Consider the following 25,444-nt stretch of genomic DNA (forward strand, 5'->3'; position numbering starts at 1 on the left):
CTTGCCTTATTCAGTTTCAAATCAACCAGCATGTCAACACACTCTTCTGTAAGTCAACTCATCTATAGCAATTACATTAGCAGCAACTCTTCCATGCACGCCTGACCCATCCCCTAACTTTCACCAAACACTTGCTGACCTGGTAGCAATAACATGCTGAATTCATTAACTGGTGAAATTTCATTTTTGTTCTTTTAAAAGTTAAGAGGGACACAACCAGAGAAGATCTACAGATACAGGCTAGAAAACAACAATGTACTCTCTACAAACTGAGTCATTATCAATAAACAGATATACCAAATCATCCAAGTTTCCGTCTTGTTTATTCACTCTCCTTCTTGACTTTCTGACAAAATAGCAGAGGTATGGGGGCAGTGAGTAACCAGCCTGTCTCTATCTAGGCGTGAAAGCCATCTTATGGTAAAGACAACTAGGTTCACTCCTGTTTATGATTAAGCCTCTGTTTCTGAAGGATTGGGCTATGCCCACCTGTACCCTTAACTACAAAAGGTTCTGTACTGCCTGTTCCAGGAATGGCCATCATGTCTGTGTTTCCTAAAGTCGGCGATAACCATCTTGCAGCCCTACCTTTGTTTCAGAGGGTTATATGAGCATCTCTGACTACCTTGTTATGGCTACCTGTTGTTATGACTACCTTGTTCTGCCCTCCTCCAACCATGTCTTTGTTTCACGAGGGGCTAACTTACTGTCCTTATCTTCTGCTCCTGTAACCCCAACTAGTTTGCCTGCCGAATGTCCCATTTGGGAACTTCCTAAACCTAAGCTATGAAATAAGAGTCTTGTCTTCCTCACATCCAATGCTGACCTCTCAAAGCTCACCTTAGGGAGGGGCAGCCCATATACAGAAATTAAGAAGCTTCCTTTAATTAATTGCTTGCTTTAATTAATATGACCATGATGGTCTGGGTCACTGGCTTTCTCCTCCCACCTTTGGGATTAACATTAGTAGGCCAGGGAAAGCGGAGATTAAAAGATTAAGAATTGGTCAAAATAGAATATATGTTAGCTAAAGCTATAAACAACTTCTCCTTATTGCTAAAGTTAAACAACATCTCCTAGGTACACTTTTCAGTGAGGAAAAGGCACTTGCACTGCTATATAATGACTGAAAGCTTGGCCCACTTGTTTATTGTTTAAATTGACCCAAGGGTTGGAGATGTAGCCTTCAATCCTTAGCACTGCTTAAACTGGGCCTGGAAGTCCATGCCTGTAATCTCAGCACTCACACGGCTGAGAAAGGAAGAGATGCCATGAATTCGAGGCCAGCCTGGACTCCAAAGTGAGTTCCAAGATGTGGCAGGATCCAGAGCGAGAGCCTATCTCAAAAGTAATTGACTAATTTAAAAAACCAAAGAAATCAGCTACAACTTAATCAGAGATTGGCCAGAGATGTATAAACCTAGTCTGAAAAACTACATAAAAATGAACTTTTGCTGTTCATGAAGGTCCCATGTTCCTATGACATCCTCTCAAAAGTAGGGAAATATAGAGGATAAGGAAAAACTATTAGGCATATGAGTTTCAGAATTATTTCATAGAAAGAATGTTTAAAATTAATTAATTAATTAATTATCCATTAAAACCATAAAATTAATTTTTTTATTTTTTTTTATTTTTATTTTTTTTCCATAAAATTAATTTAAGAAAGAATTATTTCCTGGACCAGGGATAACTCCCTAGCACTGGCCTTGGATGGGTGAAGTCTAACCTTCCAATTATCATTTCCTAGCTGACCAGTGTCTTTCCCAAACTGCCAATGCCATTAAAACGGAACAACCCGAGTCAAGCAAATTGAGGCTCAGCTTGAGTTTATTCATCTCTAAGGTTAACAGCTCCCCCCCCCAAGAGTTCTGAGAGTAGCTAGGACAATAAACTGTGACACTCAAGAACAGAATCACCAGAACAGGCATTACTGCTAAACTTGCTGATTTAGGGCATTCATCTGGAGGCAGAAAAACAAGTGCTAGAAATAAAATGTGGGTCACCAAACAAGCACAGAACAACACTGGCTCCTGCAGCAAACTAGAAAATGGGAACAACACTCTGGGCTCTGTATGATTTAGGGGATTATTTTTGTTTCACACAAAACAAATATAAGGCGTCAGTCATTAGCTAGATATATGCACATAGGTATATTTCACTTAAAGATATACTGGCTCAATTTTAAGCGTAACCTATCTTTTTGAATAATAGCCAGGCACACACATTAGCATCTGCTGTTGTTGTCTATGGGAAGTGATTTTGCAGCATAGTTCACAAAGCCCCAAACTCACTATCCTTCTGTCTCAGCTTCTTGAGTATGGTAGTAAAGGCCAGCATTGTGCACAGCTAAATACCAGGGTCTTCCGTATTAAATTCTATTAAGTGCCACAAAACAGACATGTGTATATCTCTTGTTACCTTTAAGGAAGGCAGAGTTTTAAAACCGTCCAATGTAAGTACAAGCCACAGTGGCTCTCTAAATTTAAAACAATTAGAATCAAATGGAATTAAAGATTCCATCCCTTGCCTGTACAACTAGCTTCACTTCAAGTGCTTTACAGCCATGTGTGGTTAATGACTGCCATTTTTGAATAGGGCAGACTATTGAGCATCTCCATCATTTGAGAAAGTTTTAATGGATAGTATTGATTTCAAAACTAATGGGGCCAGCCAGACGGCTCAGCCGGTAAAGATGCATGCTCCAAGCCTTAAGGACCTGAGTTCGATCCAAAGAACCCCTTGGAAAAAGGAAGAGGATTGACTCCTGAACGCTGTCCTCTGAAGACGTGCACACACACGTGCAAAATAAAAATGTATTAAGTAAACATAAAAAAAAACAATACATTGTTTCTAAAAAAAACTATAATCATGGTAGTAGTCATGATTGTAACTATTTCCTCAAAAAGGAAATTTGAAGAGCCTTGCTATGCATGGTTAATTGAAGTCATAGCAAACAACTCTCATGGACATGTCTCCCAAAACTCCCTTTTACAAAAACAAAGTAGTTTATGGAACAATTTCTTTTAATGATTGTTAGGTTCAAGGAGGGAGAAAAGAAGAAGGAGAAGGAGAAGGAGGGGTGTGGGGGAGGAAGGCTGAGTCAAACCATCTTTCTATTCAAGACATTTTGCTGGGAATCTGAAATAAAACGCTTCAGTTCCATCAACACAACAATGAATCTACTTTTAAAGGCTTCCAAGGGAGTGGGAGGTCTTGCATTAGGAAGAAGCAGGCTTTGTTATTATGGTACCTATAATACTTGACCAAGGCAAGGGACTGGGACATGCGACATGCATAAAGTAGGCTGTGTGAGAGGACAGGGGAGGGGGGCTTGGGTAATGAGAAAGCAGGAGGGCTGCCTTCCATCTCCAAGTGGCACAAAGACAGGATGCCCTGTTCACGGCTTTCTCTGCTTCAGGCCTGAGTCCGAACAGTGGCAAAAGAAAACCCACCAGTTTCAATATAGGTGGGAATTGCTATCCTGGGACATGACTTTGACTTACAAGGCTTGACCTCAATGGTCAATGTTTATTTGTTTTTGCGACAGTTTTGGGGGGCTTTTTGTTTGTTTGTTTGCTTTGCTTTGCTTTGTTTTTAGCTCTTGCTGGTCTCAAACCAACTACATAGTCAAGGATGACCTTGAATTTCTGATCCTCCTACCTCCACCTCCGAAGTGCTAGATTGCAGATGCGATCTCCCAAATGCTGTGGATGGAAAGCAAGGGCTTTGTATATGCTGGGCAAGCACTCCGCCAACTGACAAAAACACTTCTGTCATTTGAGAAAAGTTTTAGTGTAGCGTATTGATTTAAAACGAATGGTTAACCTGTCTGTCAATGACTCCTGACTCCTAATAGATTGCCCGTATATGAAAACATCCCAAGACACTAGGGAAAGGGTGTGGTGGTGCTCCATATTTTCTACCTTTTATGCTACCCTGAAGCAACCATTAAATCACTTCTTCTCTATTAATAGAAAGAAGTGAATAGAATTTAAAGACAAGTTTAATGGCATAGTCTGGACTCCCAGCATGCTTTCACTCCTATAGTACTTTGCATCAAAATCCATTTCATGTGAAAAAGTATGTTTTCAAAACACACAGCCATGCACAGTTTTCCCCAAGGCATTGTTACTGCTATACTTACTTCTTTCTCAAAAGGCCCCTGGAAGCCATAAAACACAAGAGCAAGGGAATAAAAACTTAGTATGCTCGAAATGCGTTTTGCATCTCATAGTAAACAGGAGACTATAACCCAGGCAGGGCTTTAAAAGCACAGTAGTCTGTAGCACCATGAACTCCATCCCCAGCTGACAACCATATCATCAATGCCACTAGGAAGCCCAATCTATAAAGCTCACCTTTTAATCAATGCATAATCCCCCAAAGGAGTACTCAGATGTGACTTATTAACAATAATTTACCTGGGAGGAAAAGGCCCTGAAGGTATGGGTTGAAGTCAAAACAATCACGGGGTGGGAGTGGGGGTTGAAAAGATATTGAAAGGAACTATTCAAGAAACATCAATTCCACCATCAAAATCACTCCCCCAGCATGAAGTTCAGAGAGTACTGGAAACTGAACAGCACACTGATGCAGGGGACTGGATCCGACTCTTTGGTTCAGAGCAAAGTGAGGCAGGCATGCCTTAAACTGTAAGGCTTAGAGGGAGCAAGGAAGAGTGCTAAGACAGTACAGTGGCCCCTCAGCCCCAAGCCCACCTTCACAAACCCCGTGAGCTGACATCCTAATACGATATAGATCTGCATTCCCTCTCACTAAGCAGGTCCAGAAAACTTATCAATAGCCAGAAGGCAAAGACGTTAAACCCCTCTGGAGAGTTCTTGAGACTTCGAGGTGTTCTGTATGGATTTATGTGCATTTTATCCTATAAGCCAAGGTAAGCCATTAAGGGCTTTGAGCTGCAAAGTCATGTGGGAAGACTATTCTAATGGCAGAAGATGAATTAGGAGGATTAGGAGAAAAACTAGAGGCAGAAAGTCTAAGCAGGAGACTTCATAGTAGATAAAAGATGAAGGTGATTGGAACTAAGGTTAAAATTAGTAATACTAATATCATCATCATCATCATCATCAACAACAACAACATTTAAGTTCCTACAGTATACCAAGCAGTGTGGTAAATGATTTATGTGCAATGAGAAACTTAATCTTCATTATTACCATGTAAACTAAGGAATTTTACCTTGTGTGGGTGGACTGTGAGTCATGTGTATTGTTAGGGTACAGTCCAGGCCTCATTAATACACAGCTTCCAGTCCCCTTTTTTGAGACAAGGTGTATCCCTGGCTGGCCTTGAACTTATAGAGAACTACCTGCCTGGCTCCACAGAAACTTTTTATAAAGAAACTAGTGCAAAGAAACATTCGCTAACAAAGACATGGGTTTGAATTCAGCAAGTCCTACCCCAACCTTAATGCTTAGGGTCTGAATGCTTGCTCGGCATGGGCAGAGCCTTGTGTCCAATCCTCAACACTGCTTAGCAAATATGGTAATATAAGCCTGCAATCTCAGCACTGGGGAGTTAGAGGGAGGAATTCAAGGTAATTTTCAGCTACATAGTGGGTTGGAAGGTAGTCTGGTATACATTAGACCTTCCTGCAAAGCTAAAAGGTAGTATGAATACAGAGACTGTATTAAGTTGTTGAGCTTACAGGTATATTTTTTCCCAATTTTCTGTAGCATTATACCTAGAAGTCAACAGAAAAGTAACTCTTCTCGGGTTAGAAGACAGCATGTGATTTAGAAAGACAGAGACCATATGAATGAAATGGGTCCCTTCTCTGGCTGACTGCCTCCAGGATTCAAAGATTAAGGTATCATGGTAAGCTAGGGATGGAGCCCAAGAGGGGAGGCATATATAAAGCCCTGGCTGGATTCAATCCCTCAGCATCACTCAAAAAAATTAAGTAGCAAGGTCAATGGGAAGAAGACAATGGAGTTACTACACTAGGAATCTCGTCCAGAGGGAATAAGGAAACGGAAGAGGCAGGATTTAGTAACGCACTCCCTTGAAGAACCCTTTTAATTATGAAGTAGTTCTGACTTTTGAGTTTGGTCTGCAACAGTTGAACAAATACAGTGCATCAATAAGTACCTTCTCTATTATTTTTAATACCACCCCGCCTCTTGTTTTGCTGTGAAAAGATGGTTTCTCTGTACAAAAGATAGTAAATGCTGTTTAGTGACATGGTCCTAAAATAAAATGTTGCTCAGTTGTCTTAAGAGCCCAGTTTTATCCTCTTTTTCTGGCTTAAATAAAGTTTATTTCTAAAAAGAGTGGTTATTTTTGCAATGTTGAACTTGTAGGACAACGAGGCAACATATCTCTTTTCCTCAACCATGTTTTTTTTTTTTTCATTCTGTACAAAGGGAGCTATGGTACAAAAACAAGTCAGCAAGCTTCCTCCAAATATGAATAAATATTAGATTTTATAGGCCACAAATCTCAATCATGAATGTCTTTATATTATAACCTTTTAAAAATATAAAAAAAATCATTTTAGTTTGCCCTATACAAAAAAAAAAAAAAAAAAAAAAAAAAAAAAAAAAAGGACTGGGCCAAACTTGGCTTGTGAATGGTAGCCTTAGTGTAAAGTATCTTACTGCATCTTAAAAGGGAAATGGTTCTCTTGAGCTTTCTGATAGCTGATGCCCAAACTCAAGTAAAGAAGGCCTTTATTTACAACTGAGTACCACTGTGACAGAAGTAGACTTGCAGAGTTTCTGCTTGCCCTTGACTCTCCCAGCTTTTTCATTTGCTCCTAAGTTTGTTAACCACCAACTACATATAGTTTTAAGTATCTGTGTTAGCAAAATTTCCAGTGCTTTTCTCTAAAAGATTAATTCCTTCAGTTTCTCTAAATCAGGAATTATTGGGTTTTAATACTCATATTGTAGGCGTGTGCAGCCTGTGGTCAAAGCAAGATGTCAATTCAGCCTAATACAAAATCAGAAATGTACTTTTAAAACATGATTTTTTTTCCAGTTTTTAAAAAAAGTCTTGTCACAATGTCAAAAGGTTGGACACATCTGCGGAATAAATGAAGATTAAAATCGAGAGGATTCAGGGAAGTCATGATTATAAAAAAATGAATCTAGCCAGCAATAATGTCCTTATACCCCAAACTGACACATCCTTTTTGAAGTCACAGAGTACATGAAAAATGCAAAACTCTCTATTTTAAAATATATTTGTTTCTCCCATGGATTAATTTTTTTTTATTTCTTCAATACTGGAGCTCAATCCCAAAGCCTTATATATGCTAAACAAGCATACAACATATACAGCCTGAGCCCAAGTTGACACATTAAAAAAATATTCTTAGGTCTATCTCACTCCAAATAACATCGTCTACTTTCCTGATTTGATATCATATAAAATCTGATCTCAGTCATAAAATACTGTGCTTTCCAGTGGAAGGGGAAGCCCTGGGTCCTGCTAAGACTGAACCCCCAGTGAACTAGACTGGTGGGGGGAGGGCGGCAATGGGGGGAGGGTTGGGAGGGGAACACCCATAAGGAAGGGGAGGGGGGAGGGGGATGTTTGCCCGGATACTGGGAAAGGGAATAACACTTGAAATGTATATAAGAAATACTCAAGTTAATTAAAAATAAAAAAAAAATACTGTGCTTTATTCCCATAATTCTAAAGCTGACACAAGGACACTCCAACCAAGTTCCAGGCCAGCATGGACTATAGAATGAAGCCCTGTCTCAAAACAAAAGCCCACTTCATTCTGAGGTAGATACTGCCTCAGAAGCAATTTGCACATCTTCTTATGCCAGAAGGATTGTCATGTTTCCTTTAGGATATTAGCTTTCTGGATCTGGCTAATTATACAAAGTGAGGGGAGAGCTTTTTACACCACCAGCCAGAAGAGCACAGGATTTCAGTACTGAAATAGAAAGGTTACCCTAACTCCAGATCTTTGCTAAAGATACTAACTATAATTGATTGCCCACACCACCAAAGCATGGCACATTTTATAGTTACAAGTGATTGTGATTTTCCTTTTGAACATGTAAACAAGAAAGCCTTAGGAAAATATGGGAAGTATATTAGTCTCAGTCCTCTTAAATACACAGACGCAAAATCAATTCAGGGGTGGAAGGGGCAGAGGTGACCAAGGTTATCTCTAGAGTTCCCTTCTCTATGTCCTTTTCTTTTCCTTCTCCTTGCCCTTCTGACTGGCTCATTTGTCCTTTTCCCTCTGCAAGTTTTCCTGCTCTTTCTTCCTTTTGGACTCATCCCAAAGTGAGTCTTGATCCATTCTCTCAGCATTGAGAACATCTTCCACATTGGTGTTTCAGAAAATACATCTGTCGGAAGAATGTTCGTTGTTGAAGGACCTGAATCATTTTTCTCATCTCCTTCATCCTCTTCATCTGTCACATCAGCATACTGAGCCAGCAGAGCAGCGTCCCGGTGCCTGTCTTCTGAAACCACCTGGGCTTCACCGTGATCTGTGCCTGCTTCTCAATCAAAGTGACGATGGCCTATACTTCATCTTTTTTTTTTTCCACTTTAATGGTGACATTTTGTGTTTCTGACCATCATTCCACAATTTCCTTATAGATATCAAGGAGGGAATCTTCTTTCAGGAAAGTAGAGAGGATACCCAAAAAGAATTAACCTGGAAGCTGCCATTATTCAATAGGCTTGTAGGGTCAGTCTGTAGCTGTTGGCTTTCAGAACGAATTCTCCATTACTAACCTGAATCACGTTGCTTTTGGTGGGGACGGTCTACATTGTTTGTATAATGCGATTTAGGATGAATACTACTTTCCTTCTGGGAGTGTAGAATTTGATAGACATTAGGCAGAGTATCTGTGTGACCAGCCCTTGGTAAGACTATCTCAACTCCAAATTTAAAATGAAATTCTATGGGCAGAAATATCACACACGTGCGCGCACACACAAACGTGTACTAAGGGAGCCCAGAAAACCTACAAACGGACTTGTCCAAACTCTGCTTCCATTTTGTCCCTGACTGATCCCTGTGTGCATGCACATGGTGTCACTGTCATAAATAAATACTAGCAGTGAATACAGCTACATTCTGATTTTGACCCAAGAATTACTGAGCATGTGCGTATTCTTAGGTGGGACTCTCAAAACAAGGCTCTTAGTTTGAGGTTTTTTGTTTTGTATTTCGAAACAATTAGCTCAGGTTGGGCTCAAACCCATGGTGACTCACCTACCTCAACCTTGTAAGTACCAGGATTATAGGTGTGAACTACCACACCCCATAGTAGTAGCTGGCTGGCTTTCTTTCTTTCTTCCTTTCTTTCTTTCTTTCTTTCTCTCTTTTCTTTCCTCCTCCTCCTTCTTTTTCTTTCTTCTTCTTCTCTTTCTCCTTCTCTTTTCCTCCTCCTTCCCCTTCTTCTTTTTGAGGCAGGGTCTCACTATGTAGCCCTGGTTGGTTTGAACTCAATAGCAGACAAGGGTAGCCTTAAAGCCTTCCTCCACCTCCTGAATGCTTGGATTAAAAATATGTAGGGGTTGGTGATTTAGCTCAGCAGTAGAGCGCTTGCCAAGCAAGTGCAAGGCCCTGGGTTCAGTCCCCAGCTCCGAAAATAAAAGAAAAAAATATGTGACACCATGCATGTACATTTATATTACATTTTGGAGTGTACATACATAGAGGTCAAAAGACAATTTGCAGGAGTCATTTCTCTCCTTCCATCAGATGGGGTCCTGGGGACCAAACTCAGATTGTCAGGCAGCAAGCACCTTTTCTCACTAAGCTATCTCTGGCCTGATTCCACATGTACTTTTCAACAATCCATTAAAAAATTAAAAAAAAATACTACCCTAGAATGATTATGCCCTTAAACCAACTACTGTAAGCCTAAAACTAAGAGGAAATAGTCCTTTAGAACTGTTACCATTCTGCAGATAACCAAGTAGCTGACACTTTAGTTCACCAGCTCTAAATCCCCAAATAATATTCTTACTACAATTCCCAAGTGCTAAATGATAAATATTCTCCACTGGACAGAATGCAGAGGTTACAGCTCAGATGTTCTTATTAAAGCCAATGATTTTGCACCTTGAAGACATAGGCTTCCCAAGTGACATAGAGTTGAGTATCATCAGAGACAATTTCCAGGGAAGGAAGACATTCTTCCAGCATTCATGTTCAAGCTGATTACAAGCAGTTATCACGTTTGAAAGCAACATGTCTAAGAGCTCTAAGTCACCTCATATCAGAGTGGCCAGCAAAGCAGTCGCCTGCCTTTCAAACACTCAGTAATGCTTCAGAGGTGACAGGGAGCAGCTGAGGCCAACAGTCATTATAACCCTGTTGTCTGTCATGGAATTATTAGTCACCATTCCTGGGTTTCAGGGAATTCATTTGTTGTTTTCTGGAGGGTTGAGTTTGTTCGTTCATTTTTTGTTTGTTTGTCTGTTTTGTTTGACACAAGGTTCCATGTAGCCCAGGTTAGCCTTGATGACCTTGAACTTCTGACCCTCTTGGTTCCACTTCCAAAGTGCTGGGATTATAGGCATGCATCATCATGCCTGGTTTATACAGTGCTAGGGATCAAACCTCAGGCTTCACACATGCTGGGCACACATCCCACAACTGAGCTGCACTGCCTAGGCTGTTTAGGGGGTTACTTTGCTTTATTGAAGCAGGGTCTTGATATGTAGCCCTGGCTATCTCAGAATCAACACTAGACTAGACTAGATCAGCACTGAACATTCAGTAATCCTCTAGTCTCTGGAGTGCTGGGATTCACAGGTATGGGCAACCACACCTGCCAGTAGTCACCATTCTTGATATCCCTGTAACCTATCAGGTTTAAACCATCTTCTCCTGAGGCCTGCACCCATCACTTTAGTGGAGAGCAACATGTGCTAGACAGCCAGGCAGACAAGGATAAATGGAATGCTGCCTATCCATAAGGGAAGATACCAACTTGTGATTCAAGAAGATCCATGGAGGCCTGCAGGTTGGCTGAAATTGCAATGAGTGTCATTAAGATGGCTTTTCTTCTCTCTAACACTGTATCTGGCTGAGGAGTTTCAGGCAAGTGCTCATCTTTGAATGAGCTTCACTCAGAAATGCCCAGCCTCCATGCAGGAATCAATAGTCTTCACATAATAGGTGGGTAGAAGGGACAGTTAGACCATACAAACCACACAGCATTCACTTGTTAGCTGATGCTTTCCAACAGCCAAATACTTATGAGTGTATAATTTCTCTCAGCCAACTAACCTGCTCCATTGTTACCTCTTTTCCTACATGAGAACATGAAATAATAGAGAACATAAGCGAGCCATAAAATGTCGTAGCACACATGTGGTTTGGAATTCCACATTGGATTTTTTCAATCTGCAACGTATTCCAGCCTGAGAACCCAGGAGTGTTTTCATATATGAAATCTCTTGTGCAGAACAACAGCATGCAAGCCAATGTATTTGGAGACCGCAGCTGAACCAAGGAAGAATCTGGAGTCTGCTTAGCCTACCCCTTATGGTAGTAGCCCTCAGACAAAGATGGAAAGCCACTGCCCTGGTTAAAGACAGCAAGAAATGATTATTAATTTGGTAAGGCAGCAGCCTTGTAAGGCTTGTAAAACTACTCCCATATGAACCCACAGAAAAGTACAAGAGCTGCGAGCTTTTCTGAACAATTATGCCACTATAAGAAAGTTTATGGGGACTAAAGAGATGGCTCAGCAGTTAAGAGCACTGGCTGCTCTTCCAGAGGTCCAGAGTTCAATTCTCAGCACCCACGTGGCAGCTCACAACTGTCTGTAAATCTAGTTCCAGATGACATAACACCCTCACACCAGTACACATAAAATAAAAATTCATTTAAAAAAAAAAGGCTTATTAACACAAGCACACAGACACCCCTTGTACCAATGCTCGCTGATCTCAATAGAAATCCTGCAATGGTTGTTGCTAAGCAACATATTATAGCTATCACTGTAAGAGTCAATCATCCTTCTAGGTAGTTCCTACCACTTCTAAACTTTCTACATATAATGCATACAATATTCTTAAATGAGAATAAATAAAGATATAAATTCTATTCAGATTATTATTTAATTGTAATGAAATCTTAGTGCAAATTGTGACATTACCTTGATCTTAACAATTACTGTACCACTCATCTGTGAAATTAGGAGAACAGAGCAATACCTTCCCTCCTCCCCTATATCTTGTTTTGGTTTTTGTTTTATGAAGACAGGGTATCTTAGGCTGGAGATTCACAATTCAATAGATAAGAGAACTTGGCTAGCGTACATGAATCTCTGGATTCCATGCATAGGACAGCTAACTGTGGTGACACATATCTGTAACCCTAGCATTCAGAAGTTAGAAGCAGGAGGATCCAGAGTTAAAGGTCATCCTTGGCTACATAGCAAGTTTGAAACTAGCCTGAGAATAGACCTTGTCTCTAAAAGCAAAAACAAAAGACATAATATCTTGCTATGTACACCAGGTAGGCCTGGAATCCATGATCCTCCTGTCTCAGCCTCTCAAATACTGGGAATACAGGTAAACACCACTACAACCAGCAAAATATATCCTTAAAATTTTTAAATGATAATGTTAGTAAGATAGATGTAACCTTGATTTTCATTAATACCATGATAAAAAAAAAAAGCAAAAGTTGAGGTATAAGGTATCACCAATTGAACTAGACAGAAATTCAGAAAATAAAAACCAATTTACTTAACAACTTTCAGGGAAGGCAAAGAAATCAGATCCATTACTTTACACACTTAACTGAAAATAGAGTTCAAATATACTGTTGAATATTAAACTATGAAAGTGCCAAACATCACGGTTACGATTTATAAGACTTTTCCATAGGAAAAACTTGAAGTGTGATACTAAAAGTAGAATGCAGAAAAACAGAAGACTTGACTACATACTTTTTCTCAAACCTTGAACTCCATAACACTATTAGATTTTTTGCAAAGCTAACATGTTCGTAAGCATCCACCTTGGCCTATTGCTAGGAGTGTTCCACTGGTTACCTGTACGATAGTTTGCTCATCTGTTGCAGATGGGTATTCAGAGTTCCGGTTGCTGCAAGTAAGAGTCCCAGGTACGGAGGGGAAGGCTTCATTGGCCTAGAGGAAAACTCAGGATGGAATTGGACGCCGATGAAATATGGATGACCTGAAATGAAAGCAAATTATTAAGTGATTGAATCAAACGGGCATGAGATCCACTATAGTGGTTGCCGTATGATCAAACAGCGACCCATTCTAAGTACTGACATGACTAACTTGCTAACACAGTTACTTTTAGGATCCATGTTTGTAGTAAAATTCCAAATTGTAAAACATATTTCACTTAATTAGAGACCTAGAACTTTTTTTGGAGGTGGGGGTGGTGATGATGTTAGACTGGGGAAAGGGAAGCAAGGGCTTTTTGGGTGGAAAGATAAAGTCTCCTTCTTAAATGTCAGCCGGCTTTTTTCTTCTTTTGAGACCGGGTGACATGTAGCACAACAGGCTACCTGTGAACTTTCCTGTAGTTGAGAATGATGTTGAACTTTTGATATTCCTACCTCTATCTCCTAAGTGCTATGACTATAGGTGGGTGCTTCTACAGGGGTTTGCACAGTGCCGGGAATGAACCCAGAGCCTCCGGCATTCTAGGCCAGTATTTACCAACACAGCTACATCCCCAGTCCTAGCTTGATTCTAGAAGGCCTTTCACTGTTGTGTCAATTTCCATGGTGTCCCTACACTTCAAGCTACCTGGGAACCAAGTCAAAATCTTGCTGTGTATCCCAGGCTAGCTTCAAACTTGTGTCAATCCTCCTGCCTCAGCCTCCCGTGCTGGGATTACAGCTGCATACCAGGTCCAGCCCTCTTTCTCTTAAACAGCTTCAGTGTACTTCTTTTTTTTTTTTTTCGGAGCTGGGGACCGAACCCAGGGCCTTGCGCTTCCTAGGCAAAGCTTGGTCTTTCAACATGGCAACAGGGTCACAGTTCAAGGCAGCCAGCAATCAAGTTCATTTTTATTTACATCTTCTAACATTTAACTTGATGTATATGTGTCTATACATATTCCTGTGCATCGTGTGTATACCAGAACCCATGGAGGGCAGAAGAGGTGTTGAATCCACTGGACTGGAGTTACAGAGAATTCTTAGCCACCATGTAGGTTCTGAGAGCCTCTAACATGGGTCTTTTCCAAGAACCATAAATGTTCCTAACCACTGAGTCACCTCTCTAGCACCTCAAGTTAGTTTTTAACGCCCATGCTTCCTGTGTTGAGCAGCCCTTTACAAATGAGTATATATTGTCATGGGAGAAATAGAAGCAATTTTTAGTTTAAGGTTCCTAAGAAGCTTCTATATCAGAAATTCATGATATTAACAGAAAAGTGCCTTTTCCCAGATACCCAGAGTCCTCTGTTTTGGAAGAGCCAAAGTTAAACAGGCAGCATTTCCAAATCTAGGTAGGAATTTTCTGAGATTTCAACTTCTTCCCCAAATCAAGACTCAAAAAAAAATCTGTTATTTCCAGTTCAGGAACACATATGTTGGTTGACCTTGTATCCACTACCATAATTATTATAGAAGAGTGTGGTCATTGCGCTACACTCCCAAAGTTGAAGTATGAATCAAAGTGAAGATAATATGAAATGTTCTATAGGCAAAAGTAAAGGTAAATTTAACCCATTCAATGCGATGTTTTATCACGTGATATAGAAATCGAGTATGGGGCCAGCAAGATAGCTCAGCATGCATAAGTTCAATTCCCAGTAGCCGCATGATGAAAGGGAAAGAACTGACGCCTGAAAACTGTTCTCTGACTTCCTCACATGTGTGAGGACACTCTCGAACCCACTTAACACCCACACATACTAAATCTTAAAAGAAAAAACAGAATTGAAGAATCACAAACTCTCATCACTAATAGAGACCCAAACTATGAACCACAATAAGTTATTTACATTCATTAAAACTGAGGGTTGGGGAACTGGCTCAGAGGATAAAAGCATTTTCTAAGCAAGCACGATCTTAATTCAAATCCTTAGCATCTATGTAAAGAGAAGTTGGGCACCACTGCTGTTGCCTGTAGTCCCACCACAGGAGGGGAAAGACAGGAGTATGTCGGGAGCTTCCTGGCCAGCCAGCCTAGCAGAAAATGGAGAGTGTCCAATTCACTGAGTGATCTCATGGCAATAGGTAGAGTGTGATAGATATAATGATATATTTGAGAATCCCAGGCCTTTTGTTTCTTGAAAAACAAAACCACAGAAATATTATAAGAATATGTTATTGTGTCAACCCCAGGTATGGGGATAAGGGGCTGCTTTGGACTGACTACGGTTTGCCTCGGGCTCTAACAGAAGCATGGTTTTGCCAGCTGCAAATAATTTCTGAGCTTGTGTGACATTTGGAATTCTGGGAACTTTTCAGAGGGTATATAAATTCAAAGGGCCCTAAGAGGTGGGGTGGGTAGTTGTCACTTTGGGAGGTTGGTTGTAGTTTGTTAGTAGCCGTGATCAAAGAAGAAACAAAAGGAAAGAAATTAGATGCAGGAATCTTTCTTCTCCTCTATCCTTTTTCTCTCCCATCTCCCCTCTCTCCACTCTATCCTTTTTTGTCTCATATCTAGTATTAAGAGATGAAACCGAGGGAGATAAAGGGTGGGTAAAAGAAGAACCCACGTAGTAGCAAAGACTGCCTACAGATTGAAGACACTGATGTCTTTAGACACTCTGGCCTTTTGGATACTCCCCCATACACACACAAATTAATTTTTTAGCATTCAGTAACTGGTAGCCACTATACTGAACAAGCAGAATAGTTTCTTCTTTGAAGCAAATTCTACTGGACAGATCTGATCTCAGAAAATCCAGTGGAAGAATATCCTATATTTAAGCAAATGCCTCCTTAAATTAGACGGCTGCTCCGATACGAAAGCCTGGTGCAAGAAATGATACCTCTCTCTCAACAAAAGAAGAAAAGAGTTGAATGTGTTGGTGCAGGGGTATAATCCCAGCACCCCAGGAATAAAGACAAGGAGATCAGGAGTTCAAGGTTTTCTTCAGCCATACTTAAATTTCAAGGCCTTTCTGGGTTACAAGAGACCCTGTCTCAAAGCAAAACAAAAACAACCAAGTCAGTGTTCTCATTAGTTCTCATTGTTAATATGATAGACCTGGAGTCACCTAGGAAATGGGAACTTCAAATGAAGAACCGCCTCAACCAGACTGGCCTATGGCCATGTCTGTAAGAGATTGTCTTTATTGGTGAGGGAGGATAGCCCATTGTGAGTGGCACCAACTCGAGGTAAATGGGTTTGGGGTGTATAAGAAAAGTGAGCATGATCTGGAGAATAAGCCCGTGAGCAGTATTCCTCTATGGTTTGTGCCCTGACTTCCCACATTGATGAACTGTGACCTGGAAGTATAACCCAAAATAAACTCTTTCTTCACTAAGTTGTTTTTGGTCATAGTGTTTGTAACAACAGAAAACAAACTAGAACCTTCAAACATAGTGGTACAAGCCTGTGTAAGCCCCAGAATTCAGGGGACAGAGACAGGAGAATCACAAGTTTGAAGGTGACCTGGTCTACAGAGCAAGTTCCAGGTAAGCCTCAGCTACTTAGTGAGATCCTGTCTCAGTAAAACAAAGACAAGAACAAAACAAACAGACAAAAGAAAGGTTTTGGGAAATGGCTCAGCAGGTAAAATTGCTTGCTTCCACAAAACCTGATGTCCTGAATTCCATCGCTGGGGCCCATGTGGTGAAAGGAGAGCATCAAGAATTGTCTTCTAGGGGTTGGGGATTTAGCTCAGTGGTAGAGTGCTTGCCTAGCAAGCGCAAGGCCCTGGGTTCGGTCCCCAGCTCCGAAAAATAGAAAAGAAGAGAAAAAAAAAAAAGAGTTGTCTTCTAATCTCTATCCACGAGCCATGGTATGAGGCCCATCTTTCATGCCCACCCCCACAAACAAGTAAATAAATGTAACAAGTTTAAAAAAAAAATAAAGAAAAAAAAGTTTATTTTAAAAAGGAAGAAAAGTCATCCACACTTAGAGAAGAAACTGAGCAATATAATTTTAAAGTGAAGCACATCAAACATTATAGCATAATCTCTAGGGATGTCTTAGAAAGAAAAAAGACAGTCCTTGTGTTTCTGCAGAGCTACAGAGGAAAGCTGTGGCACAGATCATGTCGCAGCCAGAAACTGACTATTTAAATGAACAGATCACTGCTCTGAATCATTTTACTCCAACAAATTCTCTGTGTGGGTATGAAGAATGATGAAAGAGTTTTTATTTTGATGATGTCCTATCAGTCAAACAAAGTACCTTTAAAAATAATGCTCTTAATCACTTTAAAGCAGATTCTGACATTCTAACAAATCTCAAGCCTTGTTCCTCTCAGAATCCTTGAGGGACAGTAGAGACTCGTGGATACGCTTCTAAAGGGTACTTAAGATCAAAATCTTCTGGGGAATTTTCCTTCATAAAGTGAATTCCCCTGTAGTGAGCTTTTAAAAACTGCAAGGTTTTACAGCAGCTTTCATTTCCTTTCCAGCCTTCATTAAATCCGAGGCGTCGATGGGAATCTAAATCTTTGTGAATAAAGAGGCCTGTTGGTATTTGCTGACAATAAGAGAAGCAGGAGAAGGAAAAGAGAACAAATACTTGAACAAACCAAACAGTTCCTTATTCTCTGCCCTCTCCTCACAGGCCAAGAGAGGCTGGTAGCCTCCAACAGCAATCAGTGGTCATACTTTAATTCTACATTAAAGACTCCTAAAACAGCGTTACTATTCTAGATCAAAACTCTACACAGGGTCTGGAGTGGTTTCCAGCATTCCAGAGGCAGAGACGGGTGGATCTCTGAGTTCTAGGCTAGCCTGGTCTACAAAGCAAGTCCAGGATAGCCAGGGCTCTGTTATACAGAGAAACCCTGTCTTGGAAAAGCAAAACAAAACAGTAACAAACAAAACAAAACAAATAAAATACAAAAACAAAAAAAAAACTCTACATAGAAACCAGACAGGGTAGCTTACACCTGTAATGCCAGGACTTGGGAAGCAAGGCCTATCTCAAGTTGGAAGTCAGAATGGGCTATACAGTGTATTTTAGGACCATATGAGCTATGGGATGATACCCTGTGTCTCAAGAAAACAAAATTAATCAGTAATAACCACCACCAAATGAACTCAAGGCAGAGGACCCAGTGGAAATACAGAAAACTAACATGCTTTCATGGTGCGAGCAGAAGGAGGCTACAACTGGAGTTACTCTCCACCTCTCAGTACCTAGTTCAATGGCCCTAGACATATTATTTAGCATCTCTACACTCCAGCCTCCTCTATAGAAGGAAATTAACATCCATCAACCACTTTGTGAGGCATATGAAGTCCCTAACAGGGGCTTCAGAGCTAAGCATCTAGTGAGCAGGCTAAGGGTCCAGGTAAAAAGCTACTATGTTCAATGCAGCCATCTCCAACACCAGGTCTCCTCCAGGTTTAGGATTTCCACCCACCAACCACCCACCCCCGCTTCTTGTTTGGGTTCTTAAAGTATTATGGACCATCTAATGACACTGACTGAGATAGAGAAAAAAGTTGACAAGCTGTAAAGAAAGTCTGAAATCTAAATCACATCGGTTGAAAAGGCACATTCCCCAACATCATTCTAACACTTTTTGAGTGTACTTTGTACTTGTTTATTTGTTTGAGTCAGGACCTCTTTGCATAGCCCTGGCTGGCTTGAGACTCCTCATGTAGAGTAGGGTAGCCTTGAACTCAGAGATCTGGCTGCCTATGCCTGCCAAGTGCTGGGATTAAAGGCATGTGCCACCATGCCCAGATGACCGCCCCCCCCAAGTCTTAACACCAAGTCACAGACCGAAGTTGGGGGTCCTTCACATCCAACAAATCAGAGTGCTTTCTCCAGCAAATTAGTATGAGTGGGCTGCAAAGTCAAAGCCTTATGTTGCTTAGGAAGTAGGAGAAATGCGAGAACCTAGAGGCAGGGAGCAACTTGAGGACAAGTCAGACTTGAAGCCATCATGCAGTGAGGCTAAGGTGGCCGGGACTGGGAAGGTAATCTCAAACACATTCTTTCCCTTGACAACCGATTACAAGTTGAGGATGTGAAGGAGAGGAAGAGCTTACTACTTCAAGCCTGGTGATGGAGAAGAGTAGTTCTCAATCAAGTACATTTGTCGGGGTCTACAGATGGTTGTTATTGTTTTGGTTAGTAGGTTTGTTGGATAATTGGTTGGTTGGCTTTGGTTTGGCTTGGTTCTTGAGACAAGGTCTCTTGTAGCCCAGGTAGAACCCAATATACCTAAGAAGGACCTTGAACTCCTGAGCCACTTGCCTCTCTACCTTCAAATTACTGGGGTCACAAGCATGCTCCATCATACCTGGCACTGAGGCACTGTGGATTGAGTCCAGTGATAGACTTTTTCTCCATAACTCTGTAAAGATGTTTTTGAAATGCTAAAACTAACAGGTAAGGAGAATCAGGTCTGCTGTTAGTATCCATTGGCCAGAGGCCAGGAATGCTGACAAATATCACCCAGAACACAGGACAGCCCAACAATAAATATGATCTTTCACCAAATGACAATGGCAGGGTGGGTAAGAAACTCCAAGGAGACTGATGGTACAGTAACAAAAATAATCTTGAGGAAGAGTTTGGAGAGCATTTAGCTTTAGTTTGGCATAAGATGAACACACCAAGAGAATATCAGATCAAGAAGAAACTCCCCAAGTGTTCAAGTTTGTCAAATGAAGTGTGGTCTAGACTTGGGGTGGCAAATATTTCTATAAAAGGCTTGAATAACAAATATTTTAAGCATTGCAGGCCATGACGCTTCTTTCCTAACTATTCATCTCTCTTACTGTAACATAAAAAGCCGTGTCAGAAGCAAGGTCACTCTGACCATCTCTGCCTTTGTAAGTCAGCATAAATTCTTGGAGTTACCTTGCCTGAGAGTAAGTCACAGTACCCTCTTGCCTGACAGGCATGATAGCCCACACCTGTGACTCTAAAAAATGGGAGACGGGCCAAGGAGGCTCAAGAGCCCAAGGCAAGCCTCAGCTAGGTACTGAGTTGAAAAAGGCAAGTCTGGGATACATGAGACTGTCTCAGAAAAGCAAAACAAAACTGACATGGGTGGGGGAGGGAAGAAGCCTTCATTCCAGGGGGATTCTACCCTGCATCTGTTGGGGAAGAATGCTACAGAGGCCAAGACGAATCTGGACAGTCTATGACAACTTTTGCCTCATCACATTTCCAAAGAACTGCCTATTCCTCTTCAAACCTAAGAATTAAAAGAGGTTTCCCTGGATCTTTGGGCCTTCATTTCTGAAGGCCCCTGTGTCAGTCACATGAAACTAACTAGACTTGTTACTCTCTGAAGGCCCCTGTGTCAGTCACATGAAACTAACTAACTTGTTACTCTTTGTGATAGGTAATCTTGTCAACCTGACACACCTGGGAAGAGGACGCCTCAGTTGAAGAACTGACTGAATCCAAGAAGCCTGTGGTCATATCTGTGGGGCGTGTTCTTGATTGCTAATGGACAGGGGAGGCCCAGCACCTGTGAGCAGCAGCAACCCTACCTCCAGGAGGGCTGGTAGGCCTGGGCTATGTAAGACAGGTAGCTGAATGTAAGCTTGAGAGCAAGCCAGCAAGCAGCATATCTCCAGGGTTTTTGCTTCAAGTTCCTGCTTTGAGTTCTTGCTTAGCTTCCCTTGATGGACTGTAACTTGTAAGATGAAATGAGCCCTTTCCTCCATAAATTAGTTTTGGTCAGTGTTTACCTATTAATGTGTAAGAGTGGCCCACATAGGTGTGTGTGTGTGTGGTGGGGGGGGGGGTGTCTTAGTTTTTTTAAGGCAGAGTTTCTCTGTGTATCCTTGGCTGTCCTGTCCTGGAACTCTGTAGACCAGGCTGCCCTGGAACTCAGAGATTAACCTGCCTCTGCCTTCCAGGTGCAAGGACTAGAGGTGTGTGTCACCACTGCCTGACAGTGGCATTGGTTGGGGCAGCATGAAAGCTGAAGAACCGAAAGCATTGTGGAGATGAAGCTTGGCGTCATGAGGAGTTGAAATCCGGGAAGAGAAGCCATAGAAGGCCGCTGATGAAGGTGCAACCCCAGCTACAGAGGAGACCTCAGATTACTGGAGATTCCAGGACTTTGGAGCAACAGCCAAGGACAGTGGCAGTTGTGGAATGAAGCCCGCCAGGATGTATTACACGAGCAGTGTGCTGCGGGCAGTAGAGCCAGAGAAATGGGACTTCCAGATCCTTGGGATCTCAGAAGATCAAGAATGAGTCCTAAATTGTGGACCTGGAATTATTTTAAGACTTTGTTTTTGCTTTGATCTGATTGTACCTGTGCCCTGGTTCTCTCTTCAAATAAAAATGTATATAATCTGTTTGTTTGTTTTTAATTTTACAAGAGCACACAGTTAAGAAGCTTTGGATTTTTAAAGAGATACTGAACTTTTAAAGCATTAAAATTGCTCAAGACTGTGATACTTTTAAAAATTGGACTGCTGTATATTGTGATACCAACACAAGATCTTAGGACAAGAAAGGAAAAGTTATGGTTTAACAGTGATGTGTTTGAGTGTCACGTTGACAAGAGGTAGAGTCATGACAGCTAATCTTAGTTGTCGACTTGACACTCCTAGGAAGACGGACTCTCAGTTGAAGAACTGCCTCTGTCAGATTAACCTGTCTGTGGAGTATTTTCTTGAGTGCTAATTGATGTAGTGGGGACAGGCTATTGTAGACAATACCGTCCCTAAGTGGGTCGTCCTGGGCTATATAAGAAAGCTAGCCGGAAATGAGCCTGAAAGCAAGCCAATTCACAGCATTCCTCTGTGGTTTTACGCTACTCCTGCTTTGGCTTCCCTTGATGATGGATTATATCCTGTAGGATGAAATAAACTCTTTCCTTCCCATGCTGTTTTGGTCATAGTGGTATATCACAACAGAAACGCTAACTAGAACATGTTTTCTATTTTTATTTATTTGCTTCTTTTCTTCCAGAGTGGAGGACTGAACCAAGGGCCTCCTACCACCAAGACAAATCCTCATCCCTTGCTTTTCTCTTATATAATCGTGTATCACAGAAATGTCAGCTGTGACCTTTATGATGAGTGAAGAAAAGGTCACACCTTTCCGCCCCTACACCAATCTCCAATAAGACTATTTATGGACACAGAAACTCAAATGTCACATAATTACAGAATTATTTTCTAATGTCATCAATATTCTTTTAAATTTTTTAATTATTTGAAAATGTGGGGAAAGTGTTAGTTCAACACACACACACACACACACACACACACACACACACACAAATGAGCAGACTGGAGCTGACCCCTGGCGAGGATAAAAAGCTGAGACAAGCTAGGTCCTTGCAGGGCTGAATGAATGTGAAGACTGCTCGCTGTCTTATGTCTTGTCAGTAACAAATGTGAGCTTTTAGGCCTATGATTTCAGGGTCTTCTAGCTCAGCCATAAACTATTTCTGTTCTACTTATTTATTTCATGTAACCCAGACCTGCCTCAAACTCACTACAAGCCCAGGTTTGCCTTTAAATCAAAGCAATCCTCCTGAATCACAACTTTCCAGGTCCTGGGATTACAGGTATGAGTCAGCACACCCGGCTCTCTTCTGTGTTTCTCCTCAGTAGTTTAGTTCTTTGTGTTTTGTTTGTTTTAAGACAGGGTCTCACATCCCTTAGGCTGTCCACACTATGTAACATTGAACTTCTGCTCCCCCAGCCAGGAGGAACTGTGCCACCATGCTCAGGTTATACTGTGCTAGGGACCAAACCTAGGGATCTGTATACATGGGAGGCAACCATTAGACCAACTGAGCTACATCTCCAGCCCCTTGTTTGGTCTTTCGAAAAACTCTAAGTGGGGTTGGGGATTTAGCTCAGTGGTAGAGTGCTTGCCTAGCAAGCGCAAGGCCCTGGGTTCGGTCCTCAGCTCCAAAAAAAAAAAAAAGAAGAGAAAAACTCTAAGTGCAATAATAAGTACAAGCAGTACAGAGAGTCCAGAGAGGACCTGGGCCCCTCATAAAATGACATCCACAATGACCACCAAGAACAAGAGGAAGAGCAAGAAGAAAGCCAATGGACAATGAGCTGTGTGCTTTCTGCAGAGCATTTAGCTTAGAGTTGACACAGGACAGAGAGAGGGGAAATGGCAAAGATGCCTACTACTTGTACAGTTGGTAGACTTAGGAAAACGTAGCTATTGATGCTAAGTTCAAAGTAGCGGGTCCCAAAGTGATATGCGATGTGTTCTCCATACATTCTGACATTCTGCATGTGTTTCAAATGACCGAGGAATTGGGGGAGGAAACAATGAACTAGATCTCAAATTAGTCTATGTTAGACAAAAAGGTGCTATGACATCATGGAGCTTTGGAGAAACAAAGAACCCACTTACCTGTCAATTCAATAATCTCCATCCTCTTCCCATCCACATCCTCACCGACAAAGCAAAGGTCTTTATTCTCAAATTGGTTGATCAGGTTAGGGTTCACCTGGACATGAGAGAAATGCAAGCCTTTGGACTACAGAGCAATTTGAAAGACCAGCTTATGAAGAGGACCTGCATCAGTTGCTGGACTTTTCCACTGCACAATCTTCTACTTTATATCTACATTCAGCATCCCAAATCTAATTTTAAACTCAAGATGAACCTGAGGTATGAAGTCTAATTCAAATACCATGGACCTGGAAGGTTCATGCTGTATCACTCAGAGATAGGACTCAACTCCAAGCACTATGGCAACATAAATATTCTGAATCAGAACCATGATAGCACCTGCTTAGAGACATCCTGTATCTCCTGCTTCCGAGAGTTAAACACCCTTAACAATCTGTGATGGCTAACAGTTTGACTAGATTTAGAATCATCTAGGAGACACACTTCTGGGCATGTAACAAGGGCATTTCCAAAGGGTTAAAACTGACTAAGGAAGGAAGATGTACCCTGATGTAGGCAACACTAGCCCATGGCTAGAATTCTGGACTGAATAAAAAAGAAGAAAAGGAGAAAATAAACTGAATACCATTATTCCTCCCTCCCTCCTTCCTAACCCTTGGAAAAATGGCATCAGCTGCCTTATACGCCCCCATCCTGATTTCCTTAGAGTGATGACTTCTATCTCCTTAAACCATGAACCAAAAAAAAAATTCTTCAGTTTCTTTTGTCTGTATTTTACAAAACAACAAGATAACATACACTATCCCCAAATTTTCATAATTTTTACATGTGAATGTGTATAGTGTGCATGTATACGAACATGTTTGCATGTGTATGGGTACACATGAGTATGAGGGCATGTGCACATGTGGGTACATACATGTGGAAACAGAAGGTTGATGTTAGGTGTCTTCGAGGACAGCCTACTGAGGTGGGATTTCCTATTGAACCTGGAGTTTGTCAAGTCTGCCCAAGGGCTCCTGTCTTAGCCTTCTGGGTGCTGGGATTATAGGCAAGCCATCACATTTGCCCGGAATTTATGTGGATACTGGGAATCGTAATTCTAGTCCTCACATTTGTGGGGCAAGCACTTTACCCTCTAAGCCATCTCTCCAAGCCCCCAAATCACAAATTTGATTGAGGATTGAAATTCTTCTTTCCTTTGGTCTTGGGGCTCTTATCTGTCCCATTCCAGAAGCTGACTCCAATTGGTCAAGCCAAATACAATAAACCCACTGTGATCATTTGAGTAAGAGTGGCCCCCATAGGCTCATGTGATGGCTAATATTAGTTGTCAACTTAACTATATCTGAAATGAACTACACACTAGAAATGGACCGCACACCTCTGCTCCAGATCTTGAGGCTAAAAGAAACAGGCTTTGAATCCAGATCTTGATTTGAGATGACATGAGCTTTTGATCTGGATAGTGAGGAAGGGTAGCCATGAAAAGCATAGGCCCAGGTAACGTTGTACACACATTTAATCCAAGAAGACAGAGACAAGCAAATCTCTGAGTTCAAGGCCAGCCTGGGACAGAGTAAGTTCTAAGTAAAGAATAGCTTAGATCCAGGCGTGATGGTGCACACACCTTTAATCTGGACCATACCTTCCGCTGGATGCTTATATGGAAAAATGGATAAAGAAAGGCTTCCTTCTCCTCTGCCTGCTTGTACTGAACTTGTCGGCACATCTGTTGGAACCTACTTCTTCAGGATCGCAGATCCCACAGAAGAGCAGCTGAAACACCTAGCCTCATGGAACTGAGCAACTACTAGAATCTTGGACTTCCCATTCACAGCTGCCCATTGTTGGGTTTCTTGGACTGCAGGTTGTAAGTCATTCCAATAATTTCCCTTAATATATAGAGGCAGTCAATAAGTTCTGTGGCTTTAGAGAAGCCTGATTAAGGTAGCTCAGATATTGAATGCCTAGTCATG

At 41.4% G+C, this 25,444-nt stretch overlaps 1 protein-coding gene and 1 pseudogene across 6 annotated transcripts in view; both read right to left on the reverse strand.

The window, feature by feature from the left end:
* The window catches only part of Ctps2 (CTP synthase 2), a 140,508-nt gene that overhangs the window by 6,528 nt on the left and 108,536 nt on the right, over positions 1 to 25,444 (reverse strand). For all 6 annotated transcript variants that reach the window (NM_001034998.2, XM_087600622.1, XM_087600623.1 and 3 more), the window contains exons 16-17: positions 23,463 to 23,559; positions 13,026 to 13,170 (exon numbers count right to left, since the gene is read on the reverse strand). In NM_001034998.2, the coding sequence (NP_001030170.1) occupies positions 13,026 to 13,170; positions 23,463 to 23,559 (242 nt within the window). The remainder of the gene's footprint in view (positions 1 to 13,025; positions 13,171 to 23,462; positions 23,560 to 25,444) is intronic.
* Positions 8,091 to 8,642, reverse strand: Ccdc43-ps1 (coiled-coil domain containing 43, pseudogene 1; annotated as a pseudogene).

The sequence above is a fragment of the Rattus norvegicus genome, chromosome X (assembly GCF_021556685.1).
Source record: "Rattus norvegicus strain SHRSP/BbbUtx chromosome X, alternate assembly SHRSP_T2T, whole genome shotgun sequence".
NCBI lineage: Eukaryota > Metazoa > Chordata > Mammalia > Rodentia > Muridae > Rattus > Rattus norvegicus.